This window comes from Watersipora subatra, chromosome 4, assembly GCF_963576615.1.
Source record: "Watersipora subatra chromosome 4, tzWatSuba1.1, whole genome shotgun sequence".
In the NCBI taxonomy this organism is placed as follows: Eukaryota; Metazoa; Bryozoa; class Gymnolaemata; order Cheilostomatida; family Watersiporidae; genus Watersipora; species Watersipora subatra.
Window position 1 is genome coordinate 9,106,482 of NC_088711.1, and position 27,671 is coordinate 9,134,152.

At 36.6% G+C, this 27,671-nt stretch overlaps 1 protein-coding gene across 3 annotated transcripts; it reads right to left on the bottom strand.

Moving 5' to 3' along the window:
- Positions 1-522: 522 nt before the first annotated feature.
- Positions 523-27,304, bottom strand: LOC137395210 (ADAM 17-like protease). 3 transcript variants are annotated; one of them, XM_068082054.1, is made up of 21 exons: positions 27,037-27,304; positions 22,557-22,704; positions 21,459-21,592; positions 21,196-21,287; positions 19,855-19,943; positions 19,652-19,749; positions 17,576-17,697; positions 17,134-17,217; positions 16,334-16,447; positions 14,198-14,351; positions 10,526-10,648; positions 9,784-9,902; positions 9,626-9,695; positions 8,791-8,911; positions 6,630-6,797; positions 4,856-4,950; positions 3,409-3,644; positions 2,899-2,977; positions 1,636-1,724; positions 1,461-1,514; positions 523-657 (listed from the first exon to the last, which is right to left on the bottom strand). In XM_068082054.1, the coding sequence occupies exons 1-21, from the start codon at positions 27,134-27,136 to the stop codon at positions 604-606; spliced, it is 2,343 nt and encodes a 780-aa protein (XP_067938155.1). In that variant the 5' UTR covers positions 27,137-27,304; the 3' UTR covers positions 523-603. The 3 variants fall into 3 exon arrangements, with proteins under 3 accessions (XP_067938155.1, XP_067938156.1, XP_067938154.1); XM_068082055.1 differs by lacking the exon at positions 16,334-16,447 and adding an exon at positions 16,013-16,111 and having other exon boundaries at positions 19,637-19,749; XM_068082053.1 differs by having other exon boundaries at positions 19,637-19,749.
- Positions 27,305-27,671: the final 367 nt, after the last annotated feature.

Below are 27,671 nucleotides of genomic sequence, written 5' to 3' on the forward strand. Positions count from 1 at the left end.
TTAGTGGTGTGTATTCTGTCATAAATTTCTATAGCGAACATTTTTATTGAACGAATTTTATTAAGATTACAGCAGATGTGCCTGTTTCTATACTGTCTCAATATAATAGTTTCATATCTATATTGTACATAGTTGGCAAGTTGTATTTTCACTTATGCTTGAGAGTACATTTTGGTTAGTTATACCTTAGGCATTCATTTTTAAGGTTGCGAGTACATCTATTTTTTGTCATATTGTTCAAAGCATCTTGGCATAATATTGGGCCTATCATTTTCTCACTACTATACACAAATTAGAAATAGCTTCTTTTTCATCGAAAGCAGTTGAAAAAGCTCCGTAACTAATAAACATCATTGGTAACTTCATCAAAGCTTCATAAAAATATTTGAGTGCAAAAAGCAGGAATGATAGCTAAACAAGGACGCACGATTGTCCATGTACAAAAACTGGATTGGGTAAAAATACAAATAAAATGATGCTAATTCAAAAACTTGATCGCATCGCATCAGACATTAGAAGTCGGAGGTCTTTAGTTTAAAAAAATTAATATATGATCAAGGTTTGCCTGAAGTTAAGTCGTACGCGGAAAGTGTGTTATCTCCTTCAGTGCATCATCGGCCTGCTCACCATCCTATTGTCTTCTCCTTGATGCCGCTTCTGTATCAGGTAAACAAACCAGTTACAGGTTCTTACAGAAAGGAGTAGGAAGGTTGTACGAAAGGACATGTGGAGCCTTCAGTGAGATTCATATGTGGATAGATGCAGGTTCTATCTTTCTAGGGTATCAATAAAGCATGGATTGCACACATGCAGCGAGCTGAGAGTTGAATTTTACGAGTTGAATTCTACATCCAGCTATGCTATGTAGTAACAGCATATGCTAACAGATAATTGACACAAGAGTTATCCTCTCTCACTGTAAGCAACAAACCGTTTTGCACAAGCTTGTGCCTTGCATATCTAGATAACTACAAGCATTCAAGATCACAGCTGACTGATTTATAAACAGCATTCACCACACACTAAACCAACTCCTGGATTAGATGGAATATCTAAACACGAGCAGCATTTGGCAGTCTAAAGGTTGATCTTTATATATATGAGATAATACGGATCAACAGCGCTGGGATGTGATAGGTCAGCAGCTTAGCCATTGGTGAAAGTTTTACCTTTTAATGACTGCAAAACAAACATCTTTGTAATAAACTCACACATCCACATAATTTTTGAGTACGGACTGCTATAATGCTTGTGTCAGGAAGCCTAAATCGTTGATAAAAACTAAGTATTTCAAAATTCTCTCTAACTTCATTAAACAAAACAAATTGTCAAAAAATAAATTACTCTTTGTTATAGTCTAGCTTGAGATGAACATGAACAAGTCAGCCAACTTAATCTCAGTATAATCAACCTGGCAATAGTACTACTGATGACAATAATGTAATAGACAATCAGCTTACCATAGATCTAACAAAGTTATCTCTTTGCTTCACTTCTTTGGCTTGTTTCTTGTCCTAGGAAATAAGTAGAGGTTGTTTGAAGGAGACAACAACAAGGTTTTTTTTAATGTGCCAATAGAATTCTCTTAGGATGTATTGAGATAACGTCCTTATCTATGTACAAAGTCACACTTACGTAGCAATAGACGGCGATGACACATGGTAACCATAGAATGAAGGAAAACACAGAGACTGTGCCAACAATATTCGATTCCATAAACTCGACTGAAAGAGAGAACAAATCCATGAAACAGGCATGAGGCCCAATAACACTGAGACTTAATAATCATTAGAACAATACTATTAGACAATGGAACTTTTCTAGCAAATACTGGAATAGCTGTATTGGGTATTGATATTTGACACCATAGACCTATTAACTATACTTAATATAGTATATGTAGTATAGTATCTAGTATAGTTAATAGGTCTATGTTTGACAGTCAGATTCAGTATGGAGGACTGTAATGGGTTATGGTCAGAAGAAAAATTCAACATTGACAAGGAACAGAGTTATTAGATATTGAATGCTGTTAGCATCCAAGTTGGATATAATACTTATGCACATCATTGATGCTTTATATCGGAGACAGTATTCAAATCTCATGGCAGTTAGCATTACTGTAATTACTTATGTATAAGATATTTTAGTTTGCTTGCACACAGAAGGCAACCTAAGCAAAAATGATTTGATCTTTTAAAAAATATTTCAATGTTTATCTTCTTGTCTGAGCGAGATATGGTAGATATTTTTTACAACTTGAAATTTTCACTCATAATAATTCCTTCCAAGGATGTGGAGATGCTAGATACAGTACTACTAGGTCGGTTTTGAGCTATGTTAAAATATTTGAGTCAGCTATCAAGTTTCAAAGCACAACACTACTAGAATTATATCCTACTTATATTACATTAATATAAGTAGAATATATAATAACATGCTCTGATTATATTTTTGAAATTACATTTTAAATATTGAAATATTTTGATAACATACTTCAATGTCAGTCTTCTTATCTGAGCGAGTTATGGTAGATATTTTTAGAACTTGATATTTTCACTCATAACGAATCTATTTAATCACACATCTTTGCAGTACCGCGACAAGTTAATCTGAGTTTACAGAAAGTCAGCAGTTCCTCAATTCCATCAAGTTTTTTATCGCGACACCGACACAATAAGCTTAGTTATTTAGGCAGCAGGTTTAGACAGTGCCCAACTACACTGCATCGCAACCCTAAGCATATTTTGAATGCAAGGTTACCGGTTGGTTTTGTCTAAGAAACTCCTCCTATACAACTGCTCAGCATTGCTACAAGTATGCTAGTAGAACAAAAGTCTAAGCACATTTGCATGTAGACGATTACCTCTGAAGAGTCATCTCTACAATTCTACTTACCGAATGCTCTGTTATCGAGATGAGTTAAAAAGTCCCAAAACCGAGCAACTATATCTGTAGACTGTCTGATGCATGTTCCCTACAGCCAAAAGTGTATGCAAGAATAAACGAGCAATCTATTGATACTTTTCAATTAACTCCGATCAAAATATGCCTACATATACGAGTAAAGAAATAGCGATATTTGATAGTTGTCTTCTCGATAATATAAATCGAAGTGAAACTGCCCTATCGAGTTATCGATCTTACCGGTAGTTTATTTTACTCATCGATAGTTCACACCTCAATATATCAATGTATCTGTGTCTTGATGATGTTGGAAGCACCAGGGTTGACAGAACTATTAGATCGCCATTGCGATATATAACTCAGAAGTGTGTTTGGAAACACAAAATGTGACATACATTATCACTGCAGCAACTCAGAAGTGTGTTTGTAAACACAAAATGTGACATACATTATCACTGCAGTAACTCACAAGTGTAATTGTAAACACGACATGTGACATACATTATCACTGCAGTAACCTCCGAGGCAAGTAGAGTTGACTAGAAGTATGTAGCTCTCCCCTCCACCCAGTGTAACTGCATCATACGGCATGATTCTATGATCGTTGTTGGTACAAAATATGGTAGAGTTGTCTGGGCATCGTTTACCATAGTCGTTTAAATCATTCGGATTAAAGGGAATACAGCCTTGAGGCCCTGCTGTAGGTCTATAGCAAAGCTTGCACTCATCAAGCACCCCTACAAATATATCGAGTAAAAGGAATTTACAAAAACTTGAACAGGCAGCATGAATTAATAATGATACCAGTGAAATCAGTGATGACAGAAGAGGTCTTTGTACTCAAGGACGACTAAGACATACAGTAGATGTTAGTATACTACCCTAAATATGCTCAGAAATTGGGATGGACAAGATAGCGATATTCGGTAGTTGTCTTCTCAATAATATAAATCGAAGTGAAACTGCCCTATCGTGTTATCGATCTTACCAGTAGTTTCTTTTACTCATCGATAGTTCACACCTCAATATAATGTTTGTCAACTTGTTTTGCTGCAGATTGTTTTTTTTCTGCAGTTCATCATTTTTATTCATGGATCACGATATCACGATGGTTGTGGCTGTAATTTTGTTAATGAATCAAAGGTATTTTCTTTATCCTAATAAATGCTGACTGAAGCCTAAGCATCCAACTGAATTTTTTGAAGACTATTTTTGCACACACATAATCTTATCATTTCAGTAGATCTTATGCCATGCCAATCCTTGTTCCCTTGACAATTATTGAGATTTTTTTAAATTTTTTTCTGTCAACTCAATGTTTTATTTGACCGATAGGTTGATAGTTATTTTATTTCAGTAGGTAGTTGATTGCATCACCAATATCCGGTAGTTATCAGTAACTCGATATATCGGGAAGACAACTCCCAAAGATAGAATATTAGCATATCCTATCTTGTATTTATTGTCCATCTCTACTCAAAAAACAGGAATGAGCTAAAAGCTCTGCCACAGCGCTTCAAAGAAGTCACGGAGTTGCCAAAAAGGTCATTAAACTCATGAGAGGTCAGATCGCAGCAAAGAGTGGAGTGTGTTTTAAAAATGTCAAGAATGATAAGTGTGCTCCAATGAAGTCAGTTATCATAAGTCTCTGCCTTTGATGACTGTGAGTGTTCTCAAGAGGAGTTATTGTCTCTTGTTAGGGATCAAATGGTCCAGTGAGTTTAGCAACAGAAGAGACTACAGCCTCCATTCACATACGGCAATTTTTCACCGTGGCATCAAACTAAAAACTTGAACTAGTTGTAGGGTGGTTTTCAAGCAAAACTTAGTGACCGATGTTATCAAAACTTAGTGACCGATGTTATCAAAAGTTAGTGACCGATGTTATCAAAAGTTAAATGCATTTAGTTGTGACCATACAGTCAGGTATCAGCAGATATCAACTTACCTTCACATACGCAGCTATCTAAGCCAATCACTTGAGGTAGTGGGTAGCATCTCTTGGCAGAAGGATCTTCTTCACTAACGCTCAGGCAACGACCGCTGAACAAATTAGTAATATGTGAGCACAACGATACTGCAAGTGTAAGCATGATAGGTTACTTTTTAAAAGTCACTATAATTAGTGCCTTTTAAAATATATCGTGACCTGATGGCAGACATAACTCTCAGTAAAGCAGTAGCGTGTAACGCAACAAAACTGGCTACAACTGACCTAAGAAAATATTAAAACTACCTGTTATTCAGGCTGCAAGTAAAAAAGAATATCATACCACAGTACACGCTCCTACAATGCAAATATTCCGTTCCGAGAATGTTTATGTTACATAAATGTTACGGTGTACGAACAGTGAAATACATGTACATTGCCTAATCCATTCCAAAATCGTCCCAAGCTCACCTCGTTGGCCATTCGAAGGAAAAAACTCGACTTAATCAAATGACTGTATAGTAACTGTAGTATTATGTTTATATAAACAACTTTCCCATGAAATGACTGTATAGTAACTGTAGTATTATGTTTATATAGACAACTTTCCCATGAAATGACTGTATAGTAACTGTAGTATTATGTTTGTATAGACAACTTTCCCACATTTTTTTTATCAAGTTTACTCGGTTAAGGGTACATGATTACGGTAAATTCACAATAAGTTAAGGAGGTTATATGTTAATTTACATCGACTTGTTCATTTTTTCTAGACAGCAAGGTCTATTCTGTAAAGAAAAAATAATAAAAAATATTTTATGTCTAAAATAAAGTAAACAAAAACCTACATTTACTATAATAAGAGTGGTGCCTTTCTGTCCATCCATCTACCTGTCACCAGGGTTCAAGGTTAGGATAAAAGATAGCTTTCGACGGGACTTACTCGTGACATTTAGCTAGGTAGGCTGGACTCTAACACCTGCATCAATTGATCACTTTTATATAGTGCTGAATTATTGTGCAGTTACTTATTATCTGTGTTTTATCTCATGGCGCACTAAACTGCCTAGGGACTAGTATATACATATAATACCCATGTATACATATATATATATAGTATATATAGTATATACATGTACATATACTATATATATACATATACTATATATATACTATATATATATACTATATATATACTATATATATACTATATACATATAATACCAATGTATACATATATATATATATAGTATATATATATATATATATATATATATATATAGTATATATACATAGTATATACATGTACATATACAATATATATATATATATACTATATATATACTATATATATATATACTATATATATATATATATATACTATATATATACTATATATATATATACTATATATATACTATATATATATATACTATATATATATATAATACCCATATATACATAATACCCATATATCTAATACCCATATATATATATATATATAATACCCATATAATACAACTTTTTTTGCTCCCAAGTGCGTAAAGAGGGAAAGCGATATTTTAAGGCAAACAACGAGATTCTCGTTATTTAAATCGAATTTGAGAACTTGCATCGACTCTTCATGTTATATGGAGGTTTTTACTAGCACAACGTTAAAACTTTACATTAATTTTTCAATTATGTGGAATTTACGTTATAAGAGGTGCACATTATAGCAGCGTCTACTGTATTACCAAAGATAAAGAAAGCTCTTCAATATCCAACTAATGAGCCGATGATGAATACTTACTATCCATCTTGACAGTAGTCACCCGTATCCTTAAATTTGATCTCACAGTTGGGTGATAATCCATCACAAGTAGAGTTAGCGATGCAGGTAAGATCAGATTCGGTAGCGCACAGGTTTCCCTTGGCCTTCCTAATCTGGCAATCCTTGCAGCAGACATCATTTGTGACACTAAATAATTCAAATACGAACGCTCAAGTGAATTAAAACCTTGACATAGAAAGTTATTTGTTCTAAGAGTTTCTTCGCTTGTGTCACATCGTGAATCCAATATTTCCATAAGAATACACTATATTTGGTTAAATTCGTTCCACAGTCCAAAAACTCTATGATAAATACTTCAGATAATTTAATTTAATAATAATAAATAATATATATAATTTAAAAAGTATACCAAAACTATTTAAAAAGAAAAAACTAAATAAGTTATTAGTAAGCAGAGGGTTGGGTGTATCTTTGATGGTGCAGGTAACTACTGCATCACCAATCGCACTACTGAGGTTTGACTGTGTAGCTACAGATAGACAAACTGTACAGAATAAGAAAAAAAATTCCAAGTGGTAAAGTCACTAAAAAGCAGAGATGAAAATCAACGCGGACTATCATAGCTCACTGGATATATCAAAAGGTTTCAAATTGGCCAGAACCAGCCCTGACCAGCTCTGCTACGGGCAACAAAACTCAGATAATGAAAAGTTACATGTGGTGACTTTGAAACGTTAACTTTGCACGAACAAATCATTGCCATAGGCATGTTATAGACATGTTAGTGTATGTGTGTACAGAACTATGACCAGTTCAGTGATCATGCATTTTCAAATTAATTACCATAAATTCCGGCAAACAAGTTGACCAGGTATATAAGTCGAGATATAAAGTATGGTTTAGAAATACTGATTTTGACATGTAGCTGCCGAATAAGTCGACCCATTTCTCTGGTTCAAATTATTTGATTGTTAATTGTTCGGTCGGCATCAGAGGCAGGCGATGCGTAGCTAAAGAAAAGGCATTCAAAAACGCCATCAGCAAAAACACCCATGTTTTTTGTGTCTTTGGCAATACGTACAACAACTAACAAAAGGACAAGAGACGATAGTTCTAGTGACGACCACAAAGAACGAAAAACAATACTTCATATTAGCCCGCCTCGACAATAGAACGAAACTGCTATCTTTGATAATGAGTATGTTTTTAAAGAAAAGCCGTTCTGAAAAATAGGTTTCTGTCAGGAATCATGAACCATGTACAAGAACAAGGATGGATATATAATAGTGAATGTGTCAAATGGATTACCTAAGTAGGCTTGTAGACAGATACTGCGAATAAAGCATTAAATTAGAAAAAAACACGTTATTCCAGAAGATTTTATACGAACACAATTTGAATGAGACATTGTGTTTGATCCATTTCATTTTGAGTAGGATTACTAGTATTTTAATATTTTATAAATAAATCCCTGTCATATCATGTAATTTTAATTTGCGATAAGTTTTTGAAGTTAAATTTTACTAGAATTAGAATCATGAAAAACATGACCGCCGTATAAATCGAGGATGGATTTTCAAGCTTGAAATTTGGTGTCAAATTTTCAACTTGTACACCGGAATTTACGGTATATAAAAAATCCCGAAAACTGCTTAATTGCTATCATAAAAAAATAGGGAAAATTGTGTGACAAAATAAAACAAATACCCTAAAGTAGAGGTTGGGTATGATAAGTCATGAAAAAATTCGAAAATATTCAATATAAAAAAAAAATATGTTATGCTAATTTAAAGTTTACTGAACGCCGTCCATTTCCAGTATAATTAAGGCGACACCTCAATTCAAACATTTTCTATGTAAAATAACAATAAAACTTCATTAAGTGATTATTACTTTATGTATTCAGTTTATTATATATAATTTAGTCTTTTAATATAGTCTTACATCAAGTATTTGTTTGCACACTACATGCAATTACCTGAAATATTTACCGTTAAGTTTTTAAGCTGCGAAATGAATTAAATGAAATGTAAATATTCCTATAAAAATATTTGCTGCAGCGTATGACGGTTTTAACATACAAAATAAATATTGCGAAGTATTTAAATTGTATCTCACAAGTTGGCAGCACTTTAGCTTTCCAAATATTATTCTCTGAAGAGACATCTAATTATCTGACCTGCAGGTGGACCCTGCGGTATATCTCTGGTCAGCGGTACAACAGGAGTCTCCGTTCAGCCCAGCATCACATTCTTCATCTTCATCTCGCCGAAAGTTCCCCTTCGTGCTGCTCGTCATCTCTAAAGCACGAAATGCATCTCTGAGCCAATGTATCGCTCAGATTCAACTAACATTTGAGCGACACAGGCTGAGCAGACAGTTTACAATGATAGCCCTGCCAGAGGGTGAACTATATGTATTTGATGATTGTACAGTAATTTTTACTGGCCATTATCAGTATCAGTGTTCGTGTGTTCCTTGTGAGACTACGATATTAAACACTATTAGTATCTAGTTATAACATATGTATCCATTCAATGTTTCAGCTCTTTACTTGATTAACAACAACTAAAGCTAGTAACTCTAAACTAGGAGTTGTCTATTCTCATCAATCTAAGCATTGCGTGATGCGTTTGTGTAATGAACATGGACGGTTCTGAGTAATGAGGAACCCGATGTCAGTTTACTTCATAGGTGAGTCAGCACTAACAGGCAGCCTATATCTGTAGAAATACAGACTTAATGAGAAAATTAAAATACTATATCGCATTCCAAATTCTACATAATGAAAGAACCTGATATTGGGGAGTGAAATGAACATCGCAAATTGGCAAAAGAATTAAAAATGAAAACTTATTTTCTATATACTTATAAAACCAGTGAGTGTACTCGACTATTCAAACCGTTATCAGTGCTCTCCAACACCTCCTTCAATATAAATGCAACCACAGTGACAGCTGTTGCTAACATGCTCAGCGTGCTGGAAACAGCGAGTCCAGTAAACATCTGCTAACCTGAGAAACAATCAGACTTCTTGTTTTTAAGAACTTGTCCTATAGACGCTGAACTGCACGAGGAGAATTTCTAAAACAGAAACAGCATGACTAAGGCGCTGCCGAAACTCTAGCCAGTAGAACATAACCATAATTTCACCCTGATTGTGGCACTCTACCTTGTTGTTAGGGTCGAACCCACTGACGGAGTATGTGTACATGATGTGCTTGCCCCCCTGACCATCTGGTGGGGAACACACGCTTGTGTCTGGGTCATGCTCGCTGCCCCAGTTGTGTCCTACAATGCATTCACGTAGTTCATTATTGAGCTAGCATGTCAACCCTATAGCTTAATGATTGAGTATTTACGTGATCTATCACGCTGTCTATTCGATTATCTTCTATGTGATAACAAAAAGCATAATTCTGTACAACATAGACTAACATGAACTGACAGCATTGCCCTGTAATGCTACGCGTCTGGCCTGGAGTACAACCAATTAAAAAGCATAATTCTGTACAACATAGACTAACATGAACTGACAGCATTGCCCTGTAATGCTACGCGTCTGGCCTGGAGTACAACCAATTAAAAAGCATAATTCTGTACAACATAGACTAACATGAACTGACAGCATTGCCCTGTAATGCTACGCGTCTGGCCTGGAGTACAACCAATTAAAAAGCAAGAGGAGAGAGGGGTTAATGCTGTGTTGTCTATCCTTTCTGTAAAATTTGTTACTTTAACCTGCCATATCCAATATGTTGGAGAGTGACGCATGTTACAATGTAAGCCTAGTTGATAGCACTACATTCGCAACTTCTGCAACCACTCCACTCTAGCGAATGAGAGAAGGGTAGTTTGCCTGTTTGGTTGCCATAGAAACAGTTAATGAGCAGAGTATTGTAGAGAGCTCCCACCTAGTTCGTGTGCGAGCACAATCTCGGCCGTCTGAGTGAGTATCTTCTCCGACTTCCTGTTGAGAGCCGAACTCCAACCAGTGTTGAGATAGACTTGAGCAGACAAAGATGAGTCGTAGTACGCTGCAAGTAACCCAAAAGTCGCTGCTCTAAAGGTGTAACACAGGAATTCTAAAACCTTCATACATACATACGGTAATAACCAATGATAGACTTGCCTTGCCTAGCCTGCGCTTGATGAAATGGAATGTTGAAATAGTGACGACTGCGTATTCAATTGCCGAGTACGCAATATTTCACAAATGCATATATAACAAAGGTTTAGCTACTATCATACAGCTACTGCATCTAAAATCATATACTAATTGTGCTCTTTTTCATATTTGTTCAACAAAAGACCAAAAGTTCAACTAATATTACACTTTGCTGACTTTCGAGCTAGTAGTATATTATCACTCGTATTGATAGACAGCGGCACAGAACAATCTCCGATTCGTTTAGCAATTTGTATTCAATAAATTAGGTGTGAAGACAATAGAGCCATGATTATGTTAGTGATAAAGTTTGTGCTAGTGCAGATATTTGACAACCTCAAACTAATTTCTTCAAAAACCTTGAACAGAAAACGACTAGGTAAATACGTGTTACCCAGAGCAGTGAATTTTCAAATTAGTTGAATAAACACTTGGCTACACAATTATCACTAGATTATCACTTTTCACTGATAAACGTTGCTGCTCATGAACTGCCGCAGCGAGTCATTGTAAATCGTCCACAAGAAAACTTTTCCGAATAAAATTAAGGTTGCCTGCCCCATAACAATTGATGTTAAATATGTAAACTCTGCCCCAACATCTTCAAGTAACCGTGTTCTTTCCAGTAAGAATATCACATCTCGAGTTTTTAGGTTATTCTATATCACTGTTCAATAATTAACCCAATGCAAGAATAATTTTAAATATACTTCGCTGATTATAAAGAAACAATGTCACCAGACTACTCCATGAGTGCTTTCTGTGCAATCACATATATACTAGCAATATACTAGCTAAATATTCATTTTTGCACGGGTAATAAAAACATTTACCATTTTAACTTTTAAATGAAGGTGTTTGCTTATTTCTGTGTGTCTGTCAATGCACAATTCAAATATTTGAAAGCTCTAGGTATAGCTAAAGCTCTAGGTATAGCTAAAGCTCTAGGTATAGCTAAAGCTCTAGGTATAGCTAAAGCTCTAGGTATAGCTAAAGCTCTAGGTATAGCTAAAGCTCTAGGTATAGCTAAAGCTCTAGGTATAGCTAAAGCTCTAGGTATAGCTAAAGCTCTAGGTATAGCTAAAGCTCTAGGTATAGCTAAAGCTCTAGGTATAGCTAAAGCTCTAGGTATAGCTAAAGCTCTAGGTATAGCTAAAGCTCTAGGTATAGCTAAAGCTCTAGGTATAGCTAAAGCTCTAGGTATAGCTAAAGCTCTAGGTATAGCTAAAGCTCTAGGTATAGCTAAAGCTCTAGGTATAGCTTAAGCTCGAGGTATAGCTAAAGCTCTAGGTATAGCTAAAGCTCTAGGTATAGCTAAAGCTCTAGGTATAGCTAAAGCTCTAGGTATAGCTAAAGCTCGAGGTATAGCTAAAGCTCTAGGTATAGCTAAAGCTCGAGGTATAGCTAAAGCTCGAGGTATAGCTAAAGCTCTAGGTATAGCTAAAGCTCTAGGTATAGCTAAAGCTCGAGGTATAGCTAAAGCTCGAGGTATAGCTAAAGCTCTAGGTATAGCTAAAGCTCGAGGTATAGCTAAAGCTCGAGGTATAGCTAAAGCTCTAGGTATAGCTAAAGCTCTAGGTATAGCTAAAGCTCGAGGTATAGCTAAAGCTCTAGGTATAGCTAAAGCTCTAGGTATAGCTAAAGCTCGAGGTATAGCTAAAGCTCGAGGTATAGCTAAAGCTCTAGGTATAGCTAAAGCTCTAGGTATAGCTAAAGCTCGAGGTATAGCTAAAGCTCTAGGTATAGCTAAAGCTCTAGGTATAGCTAAAGCTCTAGGTATAGCTAAAGCTCGAGGTATAGCTAAAGCTCTAGGTATAGCTAAAGCTCTAGGTATAGCTAAAGCTCTAGGTATAGCTAAAGCTCTAGGTATAGCTAAAGCTCTAGGTATAGCTAAAGCTCTAGGTATAGCTAAAGCTCTAGGTATAGCTAAAGCTCTAGGTATAGCTAAAGCTCTAGGTATAGCTAAAGCTCTAGGTATAGCTAAAGCTCTAGGTATAGCTAAAGCTCTAGGTATAGCTAAAGCTCGAGGTATAGCTAAAGCTCTAGGTATAGCTAAAGCTCGAGGTATAGCTAAAGCTCGAGGTATAGCTAAAGCTCGAGGTATAGCTAAAGCTCTAGGTATAGCTAAAGCTCTAGGTATAGCTAAAGCTCTAGGTATAGCTAAAGCTCTAGGTATAGCTAAAGCTCTAGGTATAGCTAAAGCTCTAGGTATAGCTAAAGCTCTAGGTATAGCTAAAGCTCTAGGTATAGCTAAAGCTCTAGGTATAGCTAAAGCTCTAGGTATAGCTAAAGCTCTAGGTATAGCTAAAGCTCTAGGTATAGCTAAAGCTCTAGGTATAGCTAAAGCTCGAGGTATAGCTAAAGCTATGTTGAAAAACATTTCTTACTTCTACTTCTTCTACACATTCGTTGAAGATTTAAAATATGTAGCTCATAAATAGTTGTAGATAATGTAGTTGCCATTGGTTGGCCAAGTTTCTTCATTCAATGAAATTGAGTAACTTAAGCTAGTCTAACTCTTTACTATAATAAGAGCCGTGTCCTTCCTTCTATCTGTTAAGAAAGAAGATTGCACCTCACAGGAATTGAACCCATAAATTCTGTGTATGCACAGATGTTAAGCCAAGCGCGCCATCACTAAGCCACACAGCTAGCTTGCCGTGGCTTGAAATAATTGTACTTATAATCCGTTACGTATCAACCTGTCTGAAAAACAGAAGTTTTAGAGTTCAATTCCAGTGCGAAGCGGCTTTTTTGTTAGCAGATTTTATCACTATAACTAGACATACGACAGACAAACTAACAAATAAACACTTAAATTTATATGTAGACTAGAGAAATGCCCGGCGTTGCATGAGTATTGAAAACAGCTTATGAAACAGCGGCAGTTAATGAAGTTGCCTGCCATTTGCCATTAGCCTGGCACACTGCCAATGGCTAATTTGAGCAAGCTAGTAATTTAAACTTACTAATTAAGAGGTGTGGGAGCAAGCATAAAATCACTTTGGGCCGGGCAGTATGCGTATTTTTACCCAAATAGCGACATATATCGCCCAATGGATCCATCAATCTCACATAACTTAATCGGTAAGATATTTTTCTAGCGAACGAGAGGTTCCGAGATCAAATCAAGTAGGATGTGAGCTTTTAATTTCAAAATTTTAGTAGCTATAGCTGGACAAACCAAAGTACACACAAACTTTGAGATTTATATATACGTATAGATACTAGGTACTGACACTTGGAACACAGGCTACTTCATTAGTCAATTCTTCATTAGCGTGATTACAGTGCGTGGTACATTGTATATACTTAATGGGCAAACACGCTTAAAACAGAGGCTATTCTACTAAACAACTCTTGTGTGACTACAAACTGGCGTGTACTGTATACAGGTATATTCATGCTAAATACTCACACTTGGAGCAAATGCCACCGTATGTATTACTATTGGGAGAGGCTATATACGCTAAACCTAGCACCCCATCCTGAAAAGCATATGCTGTGAAGAGGTGGGCAAGGCAGTACTCTGTGTATATGGTGCCGCCAGCCTTATCAACTCTACCAAACGCCTGTAAGATAAAGGTAGACCTTAAGAGCAACGCCTGTCTCCTCAAGGAACAAATAACAACAGCAATAGCAACAACAGAGACAAAAGAATGCTGACAGAACATCAAATAGAGTATAAAATAAAACATTTTTAGCAAGTACGTACATGTACACTGAATAATGTGAAGTAAATTCTTAGAGTAAAAAAAGAGGACAACTCCCACTTTGAATTAGACATGAAATTCGGTATTGTATTAACCTGTTCAGAATTTTCTTCCAAAACAACATCAAAAACTGATTTATACCTATCTAACTAATAGCTAACTTCAGAGTCTCATTATGGTTACATGCCTCCTGTTATTGTCCCCGCATTCCTCCTATTATTGTCCCCGCATGCCTCATGTTATTGTCCCCCATGCCTCCTGTTGTTGTCCCCCATGCCTCCTGTTATTGTCCCCGCATGCCTCTTGTTATTGTCCCGCATGTCTCCTGTTATTGTCCCCGCATGCCTCCTGTTATTGTCGCCGCATGCCTCCTGTTATTGTCCCCCATGCCTCCTGTTGTTGTCCCCCATGCCTCCTGTTATTGTCCCCGCATGCCTCCTGTTATTGTCCCCCATGTCTCCTGTTATTGTCCCCTATGCCTCCTGTTGTTGTCCCCCATGCCTTTTGTTGTTGTGCCCCATGCCTCCTGTTGTTGTCCCCCATCCTTCCTGCTACTGTCTCGGAATGCCTCCTGTTGTTGTCTCCCATGCCTCTTGTTATTGTCCCCCATGCCTCCTGTTGTTGTCTCTACTTGTCACTCACACCTGTGAATTCTAAATATTTCCTCCCCCAACCTTTCAACGCTTTCCACTGTAAACTACTAATATCCAGCCAGATGATATTACTTTAACCCTGTCAGCTACGAATTATTGCTAAAGTTAGAGTTTGTAACAAGCATGAAATGAAATTGACTGGTCAGGCAGGATGAGGTAGCTGTATTCCCAAGCATTTATTTTGATAATTAGGTGACGCGGAGCAGGACTACAGGGAACTACAGATTATTTCTACATAGTATCATTAGTAGACAATGAATGACCATAACAAAGTCTCGTCTGATGGAGCAACATCAGAGGAGACTTTCCTTTGGCGACAATACTAAAGTTGAGGAGGGTTGGATCAACTTTAACGAATACTTTTACATAGGAGCAGATAAGGTTTACAACAACATTAAAATCTTTGACAAATGAATACATTTTCAGGCAGCCTATCATGGTGGCCCTACTCAACACCCATAAAATTTATACCAACTTTGCTGACACACCTAATGCATTTATTTTTAGTCTCAAGTGAAAATAGTGGCAGTTGTTACCGATTTATTTTATTCCTATCAACAACCTAATCCGTTACCAGATAGAGACACAGACAATTCATGAAGCTCCGTTGTGTGAGAAAAGACAAGATTGTATGTACTCTGCTTTCATTAGGTCATCTTTACTATAACAATTAGTATGAGAAACATTGCTGCGAGCGACATAAGCAGATCTGACACCTTAAAGACAGTTGGTGAGAAATCGTAAAAGAAAATCAGATTACAACATGCTGGAAGGCTTTTAACTGACATGACAGAAACACAAGGCCCACGTCACAACATGCGCATAAGATTATAGGCTATCAAAGCTTTTGAAGCATGCAAATCTTACATCCAACAAGTCCTGCGCCGCGCACCCATCCGGCATACAATTACTTGACTTGACACGTGAACAGTCACGTTTATAGCAAGTCTGCAAGTCAATTGTAATCTAAAAACACCAGAGTTAACTGCGTAAAAAAAATGGCACAACCAGGAGGTTAAGAAAAGGGAAGGCAACTCGGTAAATAACATGATGACAACCCGATTTGAAGTACAGATGATGTTAACTTTAGCCAGAATATATTCACGCATACGAATTATGATAAGTGAGAAAACAAGCTAGTCACAGAGTTGCCTCCCCTTTCCTGCTCACAATTGCAATACACCTTACATCTAGAAGGACATTCACAGGGTTGCTAACAGATGGGTCACTGGATAGCTTAATGTTTCTTGCTCCATAGTTATAATGATCAGGGTCATTACTGTACTCGGTATGAATTTTGATCTGCAAATAATTGAAGAGCATCAAATGCATGCACTACACCGCAGTATGCACTACACCGTAGTATGCACTACACCGCAGTATGCACTACACCGCAGTATGCACGAAACTGCAGTATGGACTACTATGCAATAGGCAGCACATTTTGGTATGTGGTGCACTGTAGTATACATGCTACAACAGTAAGTACTAAATTGCAGTGTGCACTACTGTGCAATATGCATTACATTGCAAAATATACTACACTGCAGTACAAACTACACTGCAGTATGAACTGCACTGCAGTATGCACTAAATCGTAGTATTTATCATAATGAAAAGGTAATACTAAAAACGTTTTCATTGATTACTTGCCTTTTTTTATATACTAATTTGATTTTGATATTTAGTATTTAAATAATTTGATATAATGCATTTGTTTTAATGCTATACTCAATTACTTAAGACATTTATAATTGTTTTTGGCATTGGAATGAATTAAACGAAATACAATTTATTCGTATAAAAATATTTGATCCAACATGTTTTCAACAGAATAAGGAAATATTCCTATGTTGACGCTCGATTGTATCAAATGCTTCTGTACGTTGTGATGAAAATCCACCAGAATGTTATTAATAATGGGCAGCCTGATGCATCGAGAAAGCAACACCAAAGAGGCAGCAGCGCAGAGACAGCAGTAGACTAACCCGATCTATTTGGAATCCAAAGTTTGTGTAAGATCCAAACTTGCTGTCCCGGTAAATGGAGTTAACCCTGGCTATCATGTTCACCTGTAATTCATTAATAACCATACAAGAGAGAAGAACAAGAGCGAGTTCAGATTTTCAACCATGATCATTACTGTAGTACACGTCTAAAAAATGCAGTGGGTGGGATTACATACCCATCCCTAAAGTAAGATCTTAAACCAATGTAAAAAAGACTGCTAAAGAATAAATGCGACCCTAAAAAGCCTTGACATATTTTAGACAGATCAACTATAAGGGTTTATCAAAGGTATGATGGTAGACACCAAGACACATTATGTCACTCAAGCTGTCAGGTGTGTAATAGATTAATGCTGCCAACCAACACTCAGTGTTAAGACAATACCCTGTCTGACAAGTGTAACCAAACAGTATAACTCACCACATAATTGTTCGCTCTGGCCTTGTCACCACCCATTATCTCCTCGAGGAACCTGCTGTCGATGACTAGCAACAAGCCACATGTGTTTTTATTGCTAGTGCCTGATTGCCTCTTCTCCCTAACTATGCAACAGACAACCAGAAGAGGTATTATAAAAGGCTAGTACACGTATATTAAACCCTAGTTTTACTTACCGCTAAATAATATAAATAAAATGAAGGTTTATCCATAAAACGGTAAGTATTAGAGTGGCGAAGCCTGTGCAGTGCGAACAAACTATATTACTTGCATATGGTAGATATTGCTGGACAATAATGTTTAATCAGTCTAATTGGGTACTGTTTATCATATCCGTCATCTTCGTACTACCATTTCTATAATTAGTAAATAGTGAAGAAGAGTTGATACCTTATTACTGGTAAAACTTGAAAAGTTTTGTCACAAAACCAAATGCTCTTAATTGAATATTGTTGAAGTGCCAGATCTATTGAGTGTGACATGATCACTGCAAGGGTTGTAACTACCGTACTTTTCGGACTATTAGCCGCTACTTTTTTCTGATGATTAGAGCCATGCGGCTTATATAAGGGTGCGGCTATTCTGTAGCTTTTTCTTTGACCGCTAGAGCGCATTAACCATAACGATACTAACCGAACGATACTGTTCCATTAAGGCGTGGTCACACGAGCACCGAACCGACGTAGGATCGGTTCGGAGGCTGGTTCGGTTTGTGGCACATGTCACACGGCATCCGAAGTCACTTCACTTCCTAGATACCATACGTATAGAGATAGGACACGGTTTCATTAGTAGTTTTTATGTATTTGAGCTAAATATTTCTATTGTAAACAAAAGACTTTGAGGAACAATTATAAATTATAATTACACAGCAGATTTATCAGAAGATCGTTCAGCTGCTCAAAATAAATCACTCAATACAAAGATTTTGCCAACCCTTCCCATCAACATAATTATATTTTTTATTAACATATTAATGTTTTTCTATGCTGAGTACATAACAGACAAAAACAGTCTTTATCATAGTACTGTGGTTTTACATAAATAAATCAGTCAACGATCCTTCATCAGGATGAATATGACACATTACTTATATTCTACACGAAAGAAAATCACAACCATTCTCTTATATTTATGCAAAACTCAAGTGCAACATCTTACATTTATGCAACACAATCACAAGTCCAGGTGAACCTTGTCGTAAATTGCTTCATGTTGTTTATTTAATGAAATAAAATTATCGTCCCATTTCTTTTTTAACTTAACTCACTCACTTAAAAGGAGAAATGTGACACTGCTCGTTAGAATTCTAGAAATTTTAACCTGCCAATAAGAACAAGGGTTCGGCCATGAAATTTCGAGCAGGACCGAAATGGTTCGTTTCGGCCATAAATGTCTTCGGCATTTTGCGTCATTTAGTTCGGTGTTCGTGTGACCACCCCTTTAGGTACTAGGTTAAAAAGCGTCGGTTTATACGAAACAGTGCCGTTAGACACTGTTTCGTTTTAAACAGCAAAGTTACTGCTGTGTTAAAAAGCACCGTCCTGAGTTCTGCGGCCTATACAAAGGTGCGGCCTATGTATTGTTTTATTATCGGTTTTTGGAAAATAAAGCAGATGCGGCTTATATAGGGGTGCGGTTTATAGTCCGAAAAGTACGATAACCTGACTCCATTGGTAATTATGCACACAGCTTAAACATCATACAAACAAAATATGTTGAGTTTTCTAATTTTAATTAACCTAGAAAAAGGAAAGCTGTCTAACTTTCTTGCTTTATAATACACACTACTGAGTAAATGGGAAGCCAAGGGAAGCAAATTCCAATGTTGTGGTTCTTTGATCAAAATTTTTGATTCTTCTGATCAAAATAATAGTTTCTAGTCAACATAGTGCCTATTTAGAGCTACTGGTGAGGAGGAAACGTACCATTGCTGATTTCTTGGAAAATATTGCTCCATCTATTGAATATTATCAGCATTTGAGCAGTAATAAATAGAAAGAATGATGAAATTTAATGGTGAATTGTGAAGAAAAGATATACTGTAGGCTACGCTACCTCTCTCTTCATCTGATGTTTCACCATGTTTGGTAGGCCAGTAGCTGATGTTATTCGGTGGCTCTTCTGGAACATGTTTAACTCCTCCGCAATAGCTTCTGTCAATAAACAGGAGAATTAGTAGAACATTGAATAACTTTAGAGCTGTTGATAATAGCTTACAAATGTCTTCAACATTTCAAGTTGAACTCAGAAAAACTCACCCGGAGTCTGACGAATCAGAAATGACATCAGATGCCTTATATGATAACATAGTGTAGTTGTTGGACTCCGGCAAAAGCAGATACGAGGGCTGAAATATTAACAACAATCAGGAATAACACCACAAATTACTCAGTTCTACCTTCATCTGGCTCTTAACTCCTGCTTAAGTTGCACAAGTATGTATATGTATAGTATGTATCAAGCTTGCTAGAAGACACGGTTGGCTTAAATAACGTCGAGGTGCTCATAGCAACGAATAACATTTAGTTAGAATGTGAATACAAACCATCTGAAGCAAAACAAAACTTATTTTACTCCATCGATTATTTTCTACTCACAATTTTCTGACTACTCGGTTTCTGACTACTCGACTTTCAAAACTACTTATTATCTACAATTTCGTATTGTAACAAAAACATTACAGATGATAAGTATGAGTGAAGATTTCCTCAACATGATCTTCTATTTAAAGTTCTGTATGTACAAAAACTAGATGAATGCCTGGCGTTGCCCGAGTAATAAAAAGTCTTTGCGCAGAAAACATTTTTATTTAACATATACATATAGTTACCATTCTAACTTTTAAACTTCATATCATGAGAAGAGTGTTTTGTGCAGTTCAAATAAATTAAGAGAAAAAATAAACAATGAGTACATGAAAATGTGTGTATAAAAAAATTCCTGTTGCAGCAGAAGCTCGTTGTATTCAAAGTTTTGATGGACGCTACTGGTACAAATGTAAAAATGTATCAGACTTTCTTTGTCTGATACTTTGCCTGACCAACCGGAGAGAAAATGTAGGGGACATTCCTACTCCAGATAATACAAATGTCCATGTGAAAAGTGTTTAGCTTTTACCGATTTACCAAAAGCAGAAATACGAGCGTAACGGCACATTAGAAATTGAGACAGCACTTTTGAAAATTAAAAATTAAAAAAATAGTCAAGGGAAAAAAAAGCTAAGAACATTAGTATTGCTAAGAATGGCTTAGCCTAGTGGATATGCGCGTTTGTTTATAGACTTGCGAATTGAATGTCACGAGTTAAAATCCTCTCGAAAGCGGATTTTTAATCGCTATAACTGGACACAGGGATGATAACAAAAAGGCCAACAAACAGTGATATTTATATAATACGGATGAAGCTGTTATAGACTAGCTAGATGATAATAAAATGTGAATAGTAATGAACACAAGTAAGCATTATATTTGATGTCCTGTCATATATGTACATATTCCCACTGGCTGAAAGAGGTTTTTCTGGCACGCAGCATTCAAATATTAGAAATGTACTATAACGAGACAAGTTGTGATAGGAACATGAAATATACAGTTACTGACCTCTATGTAGTAAGTATCAGTCGTGGTCGTGATTTTTGCATTCATGGCTTCATCATTGTCCCAATGGAAGAAGACTTCTGAATTAGACTCACCTACGACATAAAGAAAAGACAAAGTCAGGCAGCTAAATACAACAATGTTTCAACGGAGACTAATGACAACTTGCATTAAATTCAACTGTGATTTAATTGGTGCTTGGTGCGAGCTGCTGTTAAGCTAGACTTGACTTCAATAAAACACGTGATAATGATGTAACTTCTAACCCTGAACAACTCCCTTGTAAAATGTATGTCTATTAAACTCGGTGTCCACCTCGTTCCCATCGTCTTCAACTGTTGTTACTTTGAAGTTAGGACCAAAAAGGTCTCGGTTTTCTGTGAGCAGTAGAGTGAAACTCCTAAAAAGATGGACCACAACTTCTAATCTAATACAACTTTTCAGCAAACAAAGTGCTTACAAAGGTTAGACACAGACAGCGAACATAACTATATAAAACATTGGCTTGCTTCTTTACAGTATGTACAAACGTAAAACATGACACGCTTTATCCGCTATTGACTCAAATACTAAGAGAGCTAAAACCAGAATAATACGAGAGACCATTTCAACTGCAGGTAATGGCTACAGTCTGGCATTGGAACTAGTGCTGCACGATATCTTTGCATGTACGTTTGATTATTTGGTATTTAAATATATCGAATATCGAAAAATATCGAACATTGGAGTTGTCTTCTTTCGACTTAAAGCGTTAGGCTTTAATATGAATGATATTAGAGGATATAGGTTAATATCGGTTAGAAAATTGGAGTTGTCTCCTCTTTACAATGAGGAGAATAGACAACTTCAGTTTTGCAAAATAAAATAAGCCGATATTTCGATAAAATATCGGCTTCGATATTCATATCGATTTGAAAACTGACCCAGTATAAAATCATCCACTGAAATATATCGTCACATCGAATTATATCGCTTTATCGTGCAGCACTAATTGGAACCTAATTATAATACTATAACCCACTTAGAAACTACAGGCAATAGCAACTGGCTGGAATTAGAACTCGAGATAATACTATGAACGACCTCCATGTAAAACTCATATGAGTTTTTTATTGGTAATCTTTTTATACTTTTTAAGTTTTTATATTGAGATAATTTTAAACATAAGCTCAGTACTTAAACCAAATAACACAATTAGCAAATATGCAAACCCAACTAAAAACTAGCATTCTATCATCTAGTCACATAATCATCCTGTTAGTTGCTGGCACTCAGCCAAAAACTAGAAACACTAACAACATATAACACAAAAGCCTTGGGCAGTGCAAAGTGACCTTACAGCATTCAACGATATAACTATTTACCTTCCGGAGGTACTAAATGAAAGTTTCTCTATGCCTAAAGGTTTTTTGCTTTTTCCTGCTGAAACAGATCTCCTCATTCTGGTTGCAGAAGAGCCAGAAATATCAGATGGATGCAGTGTTTCATAAGTCCGAAGTCTCGAAGAAAGGTCTGCTCAATAGATCAACCATTAAATGGTATTGGTTAGAGTAAATCATATATAACATTTATTTGCTTCATCGTGGGTTACTGCTAAAAGAAAGCGACATCAGCTCATGCCTGATGGAAACCGTCAAATGGTGCAACATTCTTACAGAGAAATAGACAGGCTACAATTGTTGTCAAACAAAGATTTTCATGTTTTATTGTAGGACCTACTAAACAAATCTTTAAAATCTTTTAGAGCGCTTTAATGTTAAACGCCTCCCTTTTAACTACCAGTGCCCTTTCTGGGAATTGAAACCAACCTGTTCAAAGGTCAAGCACTTTCAACCATAAAGCGACATCTGCTACTTGATTAAGAATTTAAGACCATTAAAATATTCAACAAGATGCCAGCCCACACACTTTACGTTAATCTCAGACATCCCCCTTACCATCTAACACAATAAATGTTCATACCGGGCATATCCTCAACTTAACAATTGGTCATACCTGGTGTTTTTCATGAATCTACGTTGAAAATGACATCTTTTGTTATCTTCTGCATGTAGTAAGATTTAAAAAACTTATATTCTACTGATACACTAGTTTCTTTTAAAACCCCTGACAATGCAGATAAGCATTGCATTCATTCCGACATTGATGTAGAACACAATTAACTAGTCGAATGGAAAATACCCTTCAATAAAGGTAAATTTTAAAGTGGATATTTAACGTCACAATTTGTCTGCTGAGGTATATGTTAGACACTGCCGCTACTTGAAACCACCAATACAGACTACACAAGCAGACCAATTGACACAAATTTATCAGCTAGAATAAGCCATGTCATCAAAACTCTAGAATAGTAAGGTACATAAAACAGTCTGTACGATGCTTCTCAAAGTGTCATAGATCTACAAGCTCAATATGAACCCTGTGGTCTAGAACAAAAATAACTTGATGCCATTTAGAAACCATCAGAGAGGCAGATTGCCTACAATCTTAAAATCACATGTTGTACCACAAAAAGCTGTAGGATTGGCAATGAAGAATATAATAAAGGGGCAACTGATGAGTTGAGTATACAGTTCCTAAAGACTAGACGTAAGTACCACAGACTATACTATCTCACGAAAAAAATATATACAATAAATAAAGGCTATTATGACACACCAACACCAGTCTACGATGAGCCCGTAAATACACAGCGAAACGCAACCATAACTCGCATATTGAATCAAACGCCATATTCGCTTTGTTCATCTGTTTTGTAAAATTAAACCAACTAAAACCTTAGGGCTGAGTAGACCTAACTAGAATTTGAGCTATATAACACCCATTGAAAAAAAATTATGGGAATTCCCAGCTGATCCTAAAGTGTATTATTACATTAAAGATTGACAAGAACTACAAGAGCTACAGCCTACTGAGGTAACCTCGAACACAATGCTAGCCACTAAAGGTGTACACTCGCACTGCACAGAATGTCAAAAAGAGCTCAACAACCCTGCTGAACAAGATAAAGCATAGTCCATAAATGCAAAGACGGCTCAACAAATTGCCAACATAGAAAAAATGGTGCAGTCGCTCACTACAAACAACAAACGACTAGAAGATATTGAGGGAAATGGTCTGATGTACTAAAGAAAAACACAAAAAATATCAACAAAAAATACTCATGTTGCCCAACAGGCAAAAACACGTATGGAAAAGAGTCATGAACTCCAAGAAGAAGAAAACAGAAAAAATAATGCCATCGTCACTGGCATTATTGAGCAGGAAAATAAGACAGCAATAGAGCAAATTCAAGAAATAATGAAACATGACTGCTTTGCCAAGAATAATGTGCCTGTACAGGCAATGAGGCTTGGAAAAAAGACAGAAAATGCAGAGCAAAAGCGTCCAATAAAAGTGAGATTTGAGGATGAGCAAAGCAAGTGGGAATTTGTCAAAAGGTTTAACAACCACACTCTGAGAGAAAAACATATCTACTGCAAGCTGGATGAAAGTCAAGTGATCACTTTTTTATCTTCAACAAGAAATTATATCTGCTCTCCCTAGACCACATACTATCAAACAGTACAAGAAAGCAGACGAGGAAGCATTTCAAATACATGTAGATATGCAAAACACAAATGAGGAACTTGCTCAATTGACTGACCCTGACCTAATGTGGGATATCTTTACTAAAAATCTAACCAGAAGTAATGAGCAGTATGTACCAATAAGGGAGATAAAATCGAGACACCCATCTACACCAGAATGGTTCAGCAAGCGGGCACTAAAACTCCAATATATACAAAGAAATGCATATATTAGGTCTAAGGACACTGGTACAGAATTTGACAGACTCAAATACAAACAAACACGAAGAAAAACTAAAAAGAAGCTAGAGGCTATTCGAAAACCATATTATACAAATAGAATATATCAACCACTAAAAAAGGAAACTCAAAGCCCTTCAAACTCCTTTGGTGCAGACAAGAACCAAAGATCAAACCAGATAACACTTAGGGACGGTCAGAATATCCTCACAAAAGACTCTGAGCCTGAGCAATGTGCTGAACTACTGAACACTTCTTCCACAGCCAGTTTCAAGATGGTTATTTAGCCAGGGATTTTAAACAGATAGAGAGTGATGACAGTCTAAACATAACAACTGGTGAAGTGGCGAAACTCATACGTGACTTGCTAAATAGAAAATCACAAGGATCTGATGGAATTAGGAAACCTGATATGCTAATAGACCTGCCAACCACTGCGAAAGCACTAGCACTGATTTACAAAGCGTCTCTAAAATCTAAAAAAACTTCCTGAACAGTGGAAATATGCCAATGTAACCCCTGTACATAAAGAGGGAGACCCAGAGTTACCTAATAACTACAGGCCAACATCACTCACAAGCATACCCTGTAAAGTGATGGAACACATAGTGTTGCATTATCTAAACAAGACACTTGATGATGTAGGCCTACTTCATCACCAACAACATGGCTTTAGGAGGGGAGTGTCCTGTCAAACTCAGCTCTGTGCCACATACAACGAACTGACAAAAGCAGCAGACGATGGCCATACCACTCACGCCATCATCATGGATTTCAAAAAGGCTTTTGACAAAGTTCCATATCTACTGCTCCTTGAAAAACTACAAAGCATACCAGGGATAAACACACAAATCATTAACTGGATCTACGACTTCCTATCTGACAGGCAACAATCTGTAGTACATAACAGAAAGAGTTCTCAGAAATGTGCTGCAACATCTGAAGTCCCACAGGGCTCGGTACTGGGACCTACCATTTTCCTATGCTACATTAACGATCTACCTGAGAGTTTATCCTGCAATGTTAGTCTTTACGCTGATGGCACACTAATTTACCAAGTAGCTAATAGTTCAGGGGATGCCAAAATATTCCAAAATAACATTAACGAAGTGTACAACTGGTCAGAAAAATGGAAAATACTATTCAATGAGAAAAAATGCCAAGCAATATGCTTTGGTACAATGAGCCAGCAGTCTACACATAACCTAGGAAACTCGCCTCTTGTCTGGACAGAGGACACAAAATATCTATGTGTGATCATCCAGTCGGATCTGAAATTCGATCAACACATAAAGAGCAAATGTAGTAAATCGAGGAAGATACTGGGGGGGGGGCATTAAACATCTGATGTATAGCGCCCCAAAGGAGGCTAAACTGGTCGCATACACAAGTCTATGTAGACCAATTCTAGAATATGCAGATGCAGTCTGGGACCCAACCAATAAAAACACAATCCAATGCATAGAGCTAGTACAAAATGATGCTATACGATTCATAAGTAACATGAGAGGGCGTGGAGAAAGTGTTTCGGAAGCAAGAAACCAGCTAGGTATAAAATCACTAGAAGACAGGCAAAAAAGCCACCAACTCTGTCTGCTCATTAGAATTCTTCAGAATGAAGAAAAACACCATTTCCTTTCTGAAGCATACGATGAAATCAGCCAAGACAGAGAAAATATGACAATAACGACAAGACGAGCCTCCAGGGAAGAGCCTAACTCTGTAACAACAAACAAAAATATCTACCACAATAGCTTTTTGCCTCGAACAATTCGAGACATCAGAGGGCACACAACCAAAACTCAATAATCCTAAGCGGCGGTGTGCTGCTCTCAAAATTATACCCTGACTCAAAACAAACCCAATAAATAGAGGCTTCCCTTTAGATTTAAATTAAATCGCTAGGAAGTTCTACCTCGTCTGAGGTAAGAATACATTAATACACCCTAGCATTAATACACCCATGCCAGGCTACATAGTATAGCTCTTACTAGTAGAAATAATGGTGGTAGACACGATTTAACTAGAGACATACCTGATTGATGAGACGATGCCACCAAAATAGTATATAAGCATATTAGTTGAATGAGTGTGAGGAATGAAGTCCACATAATTTTGCTCATTTTGCTGCACATCGATCAATGGAAAATTGGTGGATTATTTAAATGAACAGATATATCGTAACGATAAAATATTATGCAGTTTCATAATATGAAGTCGCACTGATAATCAGATATCGATTAAAATATTTTCTGCCGCAAAATCTTTCGCTGCAGATAGCGGCGGTCGCGGAGTATCACAACTAGATAAGCGACCTATTGATGATTAATCGTTCTGCGATGAGACTATTTTCCGGAGCGATCTAAAAACTGCAAAACTACATGTCTAGCAGGTAACATATTGCGTGCATAGTATTAACAAAAACTACCGCAGAAGCTACTTATTATCGGACTATATACAAACAATCTATAATAAATACAAAGCGCTCCAGCATACCGCTAAAATAATTTTTGTTGCTTGGTTTGGAGATTAGTAATCAACATGGCGGGGCATTGCAAATGGAAGTTAATGGAACCTATTTTATTGCTTATGCTAGCGACGAGCTACGTTTCTTCTCAAAATTCTCTAACAATTAAGTTACCTGAAAAATGTAGTTTACAGCAAGGCACA

What these genes read in the sequence shown, in the direction of transcription:
- LOC137395210 (XM_068082053.1), bottom strand. Translation starts at nt 27,136, where the DNA reads ATGTGCAGCAAAATGAGCAAAATTATGTGGACTTCATTCCTCACACTC. An exon ending in ACCGCAGGGTCCACCTGCAG is followed by an intron (nt 6,798 to 8,790) that starts GTCAGATAATTA and finishes TGAATTATTTAG; the next exon opens with TGTCACAAATGATGTCTGCT. An exon ending in ATAACTTTGTTAGATCTATG is followed by an intron (nt 658 to 1,460) that starts GTAAGCTGATTG and finishes TACCTGATACAG; the next exon opens with AAGCGGCATCAAGGAGAAGA.